Genomic DNA, 13,054 nt, shown 5'->3' on the forward strand with positions numbered 1-13,054 from the left:
ATGGGAAGATTCTCCTAACATCCCTATTTTACAGGTGACGAGACCAAGGCACAGACGGGACAAAGGACTCGCCCAGGGTTGCACCGCTGGCCAGGAATGAGGCTGGGATCCACAGGCAGGCAGTCTGACCTTAACCCAGTGGCACCATGTGGTGGTAGGGGCCTGTGGGCTGGATGCTGTTCCTGCAGAGCTTTCAATGGGCTTATGGCCCTGGGACCGTAACTGGACATCCTGAAGCTCAGTCCTCACAGCTATGCAGGAGGCACCTGGACAACATCATCCTGGCCGTGCCTCCCAGCTCATGAGTCTGAAGCCTGGGTGCATCTTCCTGATGACATTCCCGTACCAGACCCAGGAGAGCCAGCACACTGGAAATGAACACCAGCTACAAGCTGCTTTCGCCTAGTCGAAGCAATCCGTCACAGCTAGGGCGTGCCTCTTTACAAAAGCAAACTCAAACTGAACCAAAACAGATTCAGGAAGCAGCCAATGATAAATCCAAGGGTGGGTCTCCAGCTGCTCCAGACAGTGAATCTTTGCCCTTAAGATACTGCTGTGTTGGCTGAGGTGCCCCTCTGCCATGGCCACTCTTCTGGTCTTGCAGGAGGATGGTCACATGACAGAGACTTAGCCAGATGGCCTCAGGGTGGAGGCTCTGACCTCTTGCCTCCCCAAAGAGGAGACACCTCAATCTCTCCCTCCAGTTGCAGGCTGACCTCCTTTCCGCCTACCGAGCCACCACCTTCCTGCCTCTGGGATTCTGCAGACCCCCATTCTCCCTCTTGAATCCATCTGTGGGATTTTGGAACTCCAAAGAGTTTTTAGAAATCAATTAGTTCAATCCTTATGGCCATCTTGTTTTTTCAGAACCAATCCATGGCTGTCAGCCTGCTAATAATTGCTGATTTACGCATTAAAAAAAAAAAAAAGTGTCAAACCCAGTTCATAGAAATGAAGAGTCTCCCTGTAGCAGTTCTCAGACCTGCGGGGGGAGCTTGCAGACCCTAATCCTTTGGAATTGGAGGCCCCATTTCCTTATCTCTGGCCAATTCCTTCCCAACGTCCCCCAACCCCACTCAGTGTAGGACCCGCTTGACATTTCCCAAATACCTACTTGGAGATGCCTATCTTTTTACCCTCTGCCCTCCCTCTACCAAGAATGCAAAACCTACACCCTATCCAGGGATTACAGGCAGCGTTGCCCCACACTCATTCTTGTGTCTTCTGTATGCTCTCATCAGGCCAGAAGGTTGTGCTAACATTTGCTTTTGGGTAGTTAACATCACAGAAACAATGGGAGGGGGGAGCTTTGTTTTCTGAATGTACAATGCTAACGAACGCAGACTACAGCTTTCACACTGCATGTGCCTCTCTAGCCGACCTGACACGTCCCCTTCCATGTCTGTGGCTGCCCCTCCCAGCCCCCAGGCTAGTCTGCCCACGACTCAAACCCCTGGGTGAGATGCCTACGGGACAGCCCAGCAGGGATGTCAAGTGGCTGGTGGCTGGTTGTGAAGCCCCGTATCAGCACGAACCAGATTTACAGGCAGAATGTGCACAGGCACCACATCAGGAGAGGGCCTTCCCCGCCCCACCACCCACCCTCCGTTCTTAACCATCACTCACTCCCTTTAGGGTCTCCTCCGTCGTGCTGAAGTTGAGATTTTTAATAAACAGAGTACACCCAGGGAGGCTCTCTTCCTCCTCTTCCTCTTCTTCCTCTTCTTCTTCCACTTTTGCTGGACAATCCTCAGCTCTTCCTTCTGCTGGCTTTTCACCTTCTGGGGTCTCATTGTCTGGCACAAGCCCCCCCCCCCCCCCCAAAAAAAAAATCCATTAAATGTCAAATCCATCAAAGTTCAGGGGCCTAAAGCACAGAACCTGCTAGACCAGAGAAGTGCCACCACTGTGCGGGCAACGTGGGGAAGGGGCACTGATTCCCAGCTGGTGCGGGGCTCTAGTCCCTCTCTGGGGGCAACAGGGGAAAATGGGGAAGGTACAAGGCTGTCCTGCCTCCAGCCTCTTTTAAAGAGAAAGAAATGTGAAAGACAGACCAGAAGTCTGAGCCTTGGACTAACCCACGCTAATCTGAACTTCAAAATAAATTACTGCATGAACTGTTTTATTGAACTACAAACTTCTGTAACATGTTACTTTTCTGCAAAAACAAGACTGAGTGAACTCTCAAATTAAAATGTGACTCAAAACTTTTGAAAAATTACCGAATGGGAGCAAAACTTAGAACATTCTAAATACCCCATGAACTTCAGGGATGTTATGTTCAATCAGAATTCCCAATATACATAACTTCAAGTAGCCATACATGTTAAGACCGTGCCTTATCTATACCCAACAACATAAATTCAGAGTTGTGCATGACAGTAAAAAATTAATAATAATAATAAAAAAACCCAGTAAATACTCCTAAGAAGGACACTAGGACACATGCAGCGCCACCAAAGGTTGGGATATGTGTTCATTAAATATGTTTCCAAAGAATGTGTGAGAACACAGAGCGACACTTAGGATATAAAAATCACAAGAAAAGTTAAGACATGAAACAATGAACAGCATGAGCCCAATCAGGTTCCATACAGTTTCTGAGAGATATGTGCAGGGAGCAAAAGCTGGAAGGGAACACTGAATGTGCTCCTGGGTGTTTCTGGAGAACAGGATTACAGAGCCTTCCTGCCACGGCTATTCAGAAGGAAAAGCATCTTAGGAAGAAGGAAGAGCAAACAGGAGATTGTGCATCAGCAGGCCAGTGTGCGTGGCTGTTACTCAAAGCCAGCCGTGGTGACTGCAGGTGACAGAAGCCTCGGAAAACTGTGCCTAGTATCTTGACCTCTTAGAAGTCCTGCTGTGACAAAATGCGTGCAGTTCAGGTCAACCTCCCCAAGTCACATAATCGGGGTCCAGGGTATCCTAACACCCCATACAAGCTTCTGAAGCTCCTCCACACCCTGGGGAAACTGAACCCCACCTTGGAGGCTCTACAAAGCGGTCATGAGACGGCACCCTTGCACCCGTGTGTTTCTGAGCGGGGGGGGGGCCTGTCCCTCTGCACGGATCCAAACCTGCCACATCCTGCCCGACACTGGCCGACACTGGCCCCTCGGAGGCAGCTCTGCGAGCCGGCTCTAGGCTGACAGACACAGCCCTCTCCTCCTGCACACCTGCACTCCAACAGTTCAGGCTTCCGGGGGTCCAAGCCCGCTCCCCACCCTCATGCCGAGTACTCTAACCGTCTCATGTCTGTCTCCCCTGCCCCTTCTGAGGCAAGCTTAATGCTTGCAAGTCCTAATTAAGCTTCAACCGCTTTGTCATAAAAAAAACCCTTTCAAGCCCCGATGGTGACGGGCGGCAGTGATAATGTTGTCTGTTTCACATCAGTTGAACAGACAGCCTTTGCCCCTCCTGCTCCCCTGGAGGTGAACCCAGAACCCAGACTCTCACTCCAGGACAAAAAGAAGAAATCAACACAAAGGCTCCTCCCCCACCCAAGAAACTCACACAATTTACCCAACAAGGGACTCCATGGTGTGGCCATTTGTACTCAATGTTCAAAGCAAAGCAGGGTGGACAAAGTATTGCTAATGATGGGGAAGCAAAGCTATGCAAAGTAGCTAAGACTTCGGGTTCTGAATGAGAGCTTCAATCGCACTGAACACCATGACCTTCAGCCAGGAATGACATTTCCACCCCACTGACTCCTTGCATTTGCCAATTCGGAGATGAAAGCAGGGGGGAGGGAAGGCTGATTAGACTCCCCTCTCCCCCCCCCACGCGCCAGGCACCAGGCTCCATGCCCCAGGTGGACTGTCTCATTAATGACCACGGTAGCCACATAACAAAAAGTGGGCAGCCCACGGACAATGCTGGAGGTTGCTGCATCTGCACCATCAATCTTAAGGATCTTCAGGTTGGGAGAGAGGTTTGGAAGACCAAAGAAAGAAATTCTTCTTAAAGAGAAAACAGCGGTGGGGATGATGGTGATCAAGAAGGCTCATGGCTAGCTTCAGGGGGCAGCCCCTTCTTGATACCAGCCAGCTGCTGCCATGGGAGGTCAGGTTGGTGCACTCCTGCATTCAGGTCTTCCAAGAGAAGCTGAAAATCCATGTTTTGACAGAAAAACCCATGCTGTTTAAATCTCAGCAACTAACTCAATGGCCTGCCGCTTCTGTACTAGGCAGTAGTCAACCAATAAACCAACCAGCTCATTGGACCTTTGCTCACTCCTCCCCAGCACACCCAGGTCGCCAGCCCTGCCAAGGGCCCAGAACCCAGCCAGTCCCCAGTGTCCTGGGGGTTCAAAGCCTCACCAGGACACAGCAGCTTAGGGGAACCCGACCCCAGCCTGCCTCCCTGCCCTACAAGCAGTGGCTGCCCTGCTTCAAAGAGCTATGTAAAAGGTCAGAAGCACCTGCCCAAGAGATGTGATGTGTGGGTTTAGTGAGAGCGGAGCTGAGCTGAGCTTACACTTAGGGTTGGCACCCCAGGAACAGCAGATGGATCCTTATCATGGCGAGAGAGCTGCCCCTGGCCCCTGCCCGGGCAAGAACAAGGGCGGCCGGGACCTATTTCCTCCCCAGGTGCACGGCTGGCCTAGATCACCTGGCTCCTCCAACTGCTAATAGGTCAACCAACAGCCCTGACCCCCAGTATCTGGGAGGAACATCCAGCTTGACATCAAAGACATGATTAAATGTGGCCTGGCCATCCTCCAACAGCACAGAGGTGCCTGTTGTTTCTATAAACCTCTGTGTCCCTAGCAACCACCTGCCTGCACCTGTAACTGCCCTTGGGATGCTGGGAGAACTAACAAGACAAGGGGGCTGGTCTTGAGATCTGCTGAAAACAAGGGCCTTGGAAAATTGAGAAGGGGCCCACAGACTAGCCAGGAATAGCACAGAGATGTGAAATGCACACAAGCCTTAGGAATGAGTGGCCTGGTCAGAGTCCCGGTGATGCTACTCACTAGTGGTGTGGGCTTGGGTGACTATGTGGACCCCTACCTCAGCATGCTCATCTAGAACGTGGAATTAAACATGCTCATGCATGGATGCGTGCACATACCTACACTCTGCTGGGTTGTCTGGAAATACAAGTGTCCGCTACTCCATCTGCACGCAGGATCTCCAGTGCAAGGCATCACTACCTCTCATCTGGATGACAAGTGGCCACCTTACTCGTCTCCCCTGAGCACTGGTCTCTGGCCTGCTAGCTTGTCCCATCTGTTCCCTTTCCCCCACTACAGCTGCACAGGCCTCTATTCTGATCGCTAAACCTAGCCCTACCACAGGGCTTTTGCACTTGCCGCCCCCCTCTGCCTGTTCTGCTCTCATCTTCTTTCTAGACCTGCCTTCTCATCAGGTCTCAGTTCAGTGTCCTCCCCTCAGAGCACTTCCTGTCCACTCCAGCTCCAGAGGTCTCCAGCCCAGGTCCAGCCACTCACCATTCACATTCCCCTAGGCTCAACTCAAATCCCTTATCCCATTCTGAAATCACCTTGTCTGTTCACTTCTCTGTGTCCCCCAACGAGCAAGCGAGCTCCTTGAGGATGGGACCCCTTCTGACTTGTCACCACTGCATCCCCTACACCAGGCCCAGAGCAGACACTCCCAAATATTCGTGGATGACGGCTACGTCCAGCACTTGGCATGTGACTGGAACACAGCTGGCATCCCACAAATGGCACTTAGTGTGACCAAGAGGAGCTGTGGGGTCATAGCTCAGTGTACAAGACATCAGGGCTGGTGGCTCTGGGTGCATCCGGCTCTCCCTATAGTTCACAAGTCACTAAACATCTCTGTGCTTCCTTTTTGTGATCTAAGACAGGGAATAACTTTAAGAGGGCCCCCCCTTGCAGGATGATCAGGATAATTAGAGCATAGAAGGCTATCAGAACAGTGCTTGGGGGTGGGGGTTCCTGGGTGGCTAAGTGGTTGAGCATCTGTCTTCAGCTCAGGGCATGATCCCAGCGTCCTGGGATCGAGTCCCACATTGGGCTCCCCGCAGGGAGCCTATTTCTCCCTCTGCCTCTGTTTCTGCCTCTCTCATGAATAAATAACCGAAATCTTAAAAAAAATACAGTGCTTGGGCCTATGGTGATCTAGAATAGTCTCACTGGTCTTAGCATCACCCCGACTGTCCACATTGCACATGCTACCAGCCAGGCCTTGATGAGAAATCTGGGGGCAAATGTCACAGACCCCTAACCCCGCAGCCAAGAGAGGAAGGCAGTGGCTATCCACAGCCCATAGGTCTCTCCCTGCAGGGTGGGCTGCCCACACCACACCTCAGTGTCTAGGGGGACCGTGTCCCTGCTAGCCACATCCCTGGGAAGGGCTCCTGCTCCCAGAGCATCCAGGCCAGGCTCTATTGGGGCCCAGGCCCACATCCATGTCCAGAGAGGTGTGGCGTGGAGGCCAAGTGTCATGGCAGCGAAAGCCAAAGGTCATTTTTAAAAGCACTTCTGCTCCTGGCCCGAGTGGGGAGACAAAGACAAGAAAGAAAAAATGAGATCCTGTGAAACTCAAACAGATGTTTGCCAACAAAATCACCAGGAATCAGAGAAAGAGGGAAGTAAAGAGGAGAGCAGGGTTAGGCCAGAGGGTGGGGGTGCATGGTGGGGGCGGGAGGGCAGGATTTCAAAGCAAGGTGGGCTGGAGGGGGCTGGGGCAGGCAGAGGAGAATGTGCTTCCATCTGTAGTTAGCACAATAAAACCCAGTCACGCATCACCACATGGGGCTTTATTATAATCAGGCCGCAGAATTTACTGTGGCTCCCCCCCCCCCCCCCCCCAGCTCTGGGCGCTGAAAGCTGACAGCAGAGAAGACCGTTATCAGTTGCAAGCAGCTTTCCAGGACCTCCCCTGACTCTGAGCCCTTTATCTGGAGGTGAGGGTCTTGGTTGTGGGGAGATAAAACACACGGTCCCCCTCCCTTGAGACTGGTACAGAGAACGGAGAGCTTTCCAGAAAGGAAGGGAGGGGTAGAAAAATAAAAGCTCCATCCACTCCACTCCCCACCCCCTTCCTTCAGGGCTGAAGAAAGTCTCTGGGCTGGGGGGCTGACTGAGTCCCCATGCACGATGGGGATCCGGAAGCTTCAGGAACAAGGTGGAAGCCTGGGTGTGGGGGGAGGAGCAGGTGAAAAGGAAAGGCCCCAGGAGGCTGGGGCGGGGGCTAAGTATGCGATCTGTGGAAGAAAAGGAACAGAAAGGGCAAAAAGAGGCCCAGGAGGTGAGCTCTGTGGGAATTCACCTGGTGATGGGGGACTCAGCAGGCCTTGAAATCAGTCCAGACAGGCACAGCTTCCCGTCTGAAATCCAGCCTGCAGCCGAGCCCCTCTGCCCAGCTCCGTGGCCTCCTTTGTGTGAATCCCATCAGCCCTACGAGGCAGAGCCTGTCAGAGGGAGTCTGTCTGGGACGCTCTCAACACGGCCACACAGGCCCAGTGAAACAGGGCACACAGCACTCTTAACTGCAGACTCAGGAACGTGGTCTCTGCAAAGCTCCTCTCAGTGAGCTCCAGAGCGTTTCTGGACGCAGGGCCCACTCCTACTAGGAGTGAGACATCTCAGCTGCCCCACCTCTACCCAGCCCTATCTGTCCCCCCACCAGGCCTCTTCAGGGGAAGAGGGTCTGTGTTGGCACCCACTGGGGTCACCCCCACTCAGCATATGCTGGTGCTCACAGCTAAATGCCAGGCTATCCACTCCGGCTTCTGCTGCCAAATGCACGAAAGGAGCAGAGTAATGATGCTTTACCTACAGCACCTCACCACACTCTCACCAACGTCCTGAGAGGTCAGCATGGTCATCATACCCATTTTACAGATGCAGAAACAGCCTCAGAGGACAGTGGCTTGCCCAGCCACAGGGCTGAGATGACAACAAGGAAGATGGCAACTTCCACAGAAGCTCTGAGCTGCACAGAGAGGAACCCAAAGTCCCTAGTGCAGGGCCAGGCATGGAGTAAATGCCCTTGGGTCCACTTAGCACCATGCACTGCTCTCCTACCAGGTGCCAGGCACTTTGCTGGGTACTGAGGTTCAGCAGTGAGCAAGTGTGCAAGGTACCTGCCTTGTGGAATAGACTTTCTAATAGGCAGTCAAGCAGATGGACACCAAGGAAATGAGCCTGTCCACACACAGTTCCAGGAAGTAGGAAAGGGTTAGAACAAAGCAAGGGGTAGCTCGTGGTGTAGGCATCAATTGGTACCCACGGCAGGAGCCGTGACTATCACTGTCATGGGTGCTGGTACCACCTCTACTCCACTGACAAGGGATGAACGCTGGAGCACATGCCCCTCATCACTAAGATCCTACTGTGTGCTGGAAGTTTGGGACACAAAGACAGATAACCCAGCCCCACCTCCTGCAGGCACAGACAGGTGCAAAAACCCTTCTTCCTGCATTCACCCACTCCATCTACACATAGTCAAGCCCAGGCTATACCTGGGACCTCATAGAGGACAGGGCACCCAATAGCCAGCGAGCTGGCCACTCCTTGCCCTCGTGGTTTGTCAACTGCCAGAGATAGATGTGAAGCAAGAAAACCAAATGAATAGAGTACAAACCATGACAAGTGTTACAGAAGACCAGAGCAAGGGGCCACACCAGGACATGTGCATACGAATGTGGCCACATGGTACCAGGCTTAGTGGTCCTGCCAAAGCAGGTGGGAAAGGGGCCCTCCCTTGTGGCAAATCTATGCACCTGAAAGGAGGACTGGCTTTGGCCAAAAGATACTGTTCAAGTTCAGGATTAGCAAGTGAGGCGAACACTAAGGCAGCTGATGATTTTGGGGTGATGGCTAGTTAAGAAAAACACATGACTGTGTCAAGACAATTCTTCTTGATGGTGGCAAAAGTGGGATTTGAAGGAATCCTGAGCCAATCTGTGGACAAAACTAATTCATCAACAGGGGCTGGTGAAGGGTTCTCCAAGGTTCATACCAGTAATCAGTAACCCTGAGGACCAGGGAGGCTCCCAGAGCTGCAAGATGCAGACGAAAGAACTGCCCTCCCTGATTGGAACAAAGATACCAGACCAGGGGCTCCCAAGTGCCTTGTGCTGACTGGGCTAGTCCTAAAGGTTTCAGACTCACGACAAGGTGACACATGCAGACAGCCCAGGGAGGTTCACAGACAGTGAGTTCTGTTCAATGAAAAGTCTATTCTTTAATCTGAGAATTCTGCTTGCCCCATTTTTGCTGTGAGACACCTTTTCTGGTAAGGATGGAAATGGTAGATGGGAGACTTATTTTTTCAATTTATATTTTAATATGTGGGTAACCCTATGGGAGGTTGTGAAGGAAAGTGGGGGATACTGTGGAGGAGCAGAGTCCTAACAGCTGGACAACAGGACTGTCCAGGGCTTTTCAAAACTTTTCTGAAGGTCTCAGATTCTAGGATATGGTCCTGGTCCCTACAATGAGCGCTTCTCGCCCCCTAGGGGGCATCTGGGGAACACTGAGGGAGTGCGGGGTGGTGTTTTAGGTTGCAGTTAAGCACTGAGGGCATTCCCCAACATTCAGTGGGCAGAGGCTGAAGGTGCAAAATGACTGGCAAGGGGGAACAGTGCTGCCCCCGTGCCAATGGCGCCCCCTCCGCCCCCAAATGTGAAGCATTAGCTGGGGGTGGGTCATCCCTGTCCCTGACTCAGCGACCCTTTCCTGCCCTGCCCTGGCCTGCCCTTGCAGTCATTCGTGGCCAGGGGACATTGTGCCATTCCAAGGACCCAGAGAAGTTATCTCCCCTCTGCCAGCTGCCCTCACTGGCCAGGCATCCTGGCGGATGTATAAAATAAGGTTCCTACCTGCTCTGTTCTAAATCCTACTGGTAGATTCTCAGGGTCTTTTTCAACCTTTAATAGACAAACTGAAAAGTTGGCTCCTTTATGCAATGCCCATAATTTCTATGCTCCGATTTTAAGGACATTTAACCTGGCTATAAGGTCCAAGAGTTTGAGATGCGCTGATCTCCAGGACAAATCAAGAACTTTAAACCAAACATCTGATAGATTTTAGTGTAGTACCCAGCCCTGCCACCTCCCCTCCCTCAGCTTGCCCACTGCCCCAGGACACCCTGATCTCAGCTCTTACAGGTTTCTGGCTCCGCCCTGTCTTCTTCTGCAGGTCCTGCTGGTGGATCTTGGGGTTCCTTCGTCTGCGGGGCTGAGCTTGAGAAGACGCCCACTGGAGCCCACTCCAGGTACAGGGGGGTGTGGTGAAACTGTAGAGACCGGGCAGGGGAAGGGCTCAGTTCCTTCTGCAGAGGAAGAGCCTGAGGCTCAGAGTATGGGCACCTCCCCCCAGGGAATGGAGCCAGCACAGACTGGCACACTCTGTGCCACGTGATCCCAGAGACCACCACAGGGGCCCCCTTGCTGCAGCTCGGGGCTCAGGGGACAGGCTTGAGCATCTGTTGTCACTGGGCACATTTGCGTCTGCTTGTGTTTTCTCAATTGGGGAATGGAGGGGAGTGGGATGGGGAAGCAGGATCACTGATGAAGTACATGTCCAGGAGGAGGTATAGTAGGGCTGTCAGAAACACACATTCTCTCCCTCCCTGCCCTTACACCACAGGCAAGGCAGGCACACATGTGCATGTACAGAGTCTTTCCTTTTAAAAACAGGACAAACCAACATTGATAGTCTACGGAGTGTTAGTGTCTGATAGAGAGAAGCTACTCATTGTGGGTAAATGGTGCCCCTCTGCAAAGATACATCCACATCTGAAAGCCCAGAACCTGTTAATGGGACCTTATTTGGAAAAAAGATCTTTGCAAGTATCATTAAGTGAAGGATCTTGAGATGAGAGCATCTGGGTGGGCCCCAAATCCAATGACAAGTGTCCACACAAGAGGAAGGCAGAGTCAGATCTGGGACAGAGGAAGACCACCATGTGAAGATAGAGACACAGACCGGATAGACACAGCCACCAGTCAAAGGACACCTGGTGCCTCCAGAAAATGGCAGAGGCAGAGGAGGATCTCTTAGAGCCCTCAGAGTGAGCAGAGCCCTGTCACAAGCCCTGTGACAGTTGGCTTCAGACCTTGGGCCTCCAGAACCATGAGACAATACAGTTCTGCATTGTGGCCGTTTGTAAGAGAAGCCACGACTAACACACTATCATAGATGTGTATGTACACATAACTTCTTTCTCTCTTTATCAGGAAACAGGGGACAGCCCTCTTACAGAAGTGACTGTGTACTTATTGTAAATCCTAGATATCAGGAGCTCCAAGAATGATGGTTCCAATTCATACAGGAAAGGAAAGCCAAGGGAAGCCATAGTGAGGCGACAAACGTGCTTCCTGGAGGAGGTCTAGAGCAATCCTCTCACGTGCTCCTGTCCTGAGGTGTTCTCAGGGGTGGGGTCATACTTAGACCATGTCAGAGAAGGCTGGTTTGTACACAGCAACGCACCAGCCAGGTCTGCACTAAGGCTGCCTGCCAGTAATCGGCCCCCTTGGCCCTCTTCTGAGCAGGCCCCCAGCAGCCCTACCTTGGAGTAGGCCAGATGCCTGAAGGCCTTTCGGGCCTCCAGGGGCTCCAGGAACTCCACAATGGCAGTGATGCCGCCCTCGGGCAGGAGCACTCGGCCCAGGCTGCCAAAACGGCCGAAAGTCTCCTGCAGCTCAGCCACCAGGGTGCCCGCTGGGAGGTTCTTAACCAGGATCACAGTCTTGCTTCGCTCGGCCGCGGCCTGCAGGGTAGAAATCAATACACATGGGCAACAGGAGGGAGGATCCCCAGTCTGACCCCAGCACCGATCTGCGATTGACTCCACACCTGGAACCTCTCAAGTACCAGGCACTTGGGGAGGGGGCCCCCACTACCCCACTCTCTCAGGCACGGCACTCCAGGGGTAGAGACAAGGGGTGAGGGCTCCAGCTCTAGAGCCTAGGTCAAGTCTCAGCCCCTCCACTTCTGAGCCACAGCAGATTCTAACAGTGCTCGTGAAAAGCCCTCACTGGACCCACCCAGACTGTCAATGCATCTCAGTGCCAACAGCCTTTTCCTGGAACTGGGGAGAGCTTACTGCCACACATGGGGCAGGAGGGAAGGGCTGAGAAGTTAACACCATGGGAGCAGCCTAGGCGCTCAGGACTCGGACCATCCCCTGTCCTCTGGGCGGGACAAGCATGAGGAGTGCGTTCTGCAGTGTTCCCCCAGACAGACCTCAGCCCCTGCACTGTATCAGCAGTTACTGTAATAAGTATACCCTATACTAGTCTCCTTCCCCTACCCCTTTCTTATCAGTGTTCTCCGCACTGGCCAGTAAACAACATGCACTTGAACCTCCATCTCAGGGTCTGCTTTAGCGAGAAGCCCAACCAAGACATTAGATATAAGGCCCTGAGACACATACTTAACTCAGCCTCAGCCCCTTACCTAACCCAAGGGCAACACCTATTTGACAGGATCACTGCAAGGAAGGATTTAATTGTGTGTGTCAATATGAGCCACGTGCACATCATATATACACTCTGTAAACGTCACAGATTAGTTTATTGAAAAACCATGTAGCAGAGGAGTACAGAAGAGGCAAGACAGAACAGCAGAACTCCAGGCATATGGAGCATCTGAGCACAAGTCTCAGCATGGCTAGGAATCCAACCTGAAACCCTGGTTCAGCTACTTGCACCCTGGCCTCTGTTTTTTCAGCAGCAAAATGGGAGGTAATACCCATCCTCTAGGCCTCACTGTTGCTCTGAGGACTGAGTGAGGCAGGTGAGGTGGAAGCCATCTGTAGATGGGAAGGGCTGGGCCTCAGTGGGCTTCAGGTGCAACTCAGGCCACAGAGGACAGAGGTCAGGGGTGTGAGCTCTGGGGCTGCATTCTGATCCACGACTAGCTGTGTGACCCAGAACATGTGTCTTGGCCTCTTTTGTGCCTCTATGGGCCACAATGGGAGCATAGTAGGGCTGCTTTCCAAGGTTGTCACGTGAGTGAAATGAATACTGAGACACAAATTTAGAGGAACACTTTGGTGAGTCCCAGTAAGTGTTAGTTGTCAGTATCTTTACTTAACATATCTACCAC

At 52.5% G+C, this 13,054-nt stretch overlaps 1 protein-coding gene across 1 annotated transcript in view; it reads right to left on the minus strand.

Moving 5' to 3' along the window:
* The window catches only part of RBM19 (RNA binding motif protein 19), a 122,914-nt gene that overhangs the window by 85,951 nt on the left and 23,909 nt on the right, over positions 1–13,054 (minus strand). Inside the window, exons 15-17 of the mRNA XM_038575192.1 lie at positions 11,514–11,714; positions 10,109–10,238; positions 1,627–1,796 (exon numbers count right to left, since the gene is read on the minus strand). Of these exons, the coding sequence (XP_038431120.1) occupies positions 1,627–1,796; positions 10,109–10,238; positions 11,514–11,714 (501 nt within the window). The remainder of the gene's footprint in view (positions 1–1,626; positions 1,797–10,108; positions 10,239–11,513; positions 11,715–13,054) is intronic.

This window comes from Canis lupus, chromosome 26 (assembly GCF_011100685.1).
Source record: "Canis lupus familiaris isolate Mischka breed German Shepherd chromosome 26, alternate assembly UU_Cfam_GSD_1.0, whole genome shotgun sequence".
NCBI lineage: Eukaryota > Metazoa > Chordata > Mammalia > Carnivora > Canidae > Canis > Canis lupus.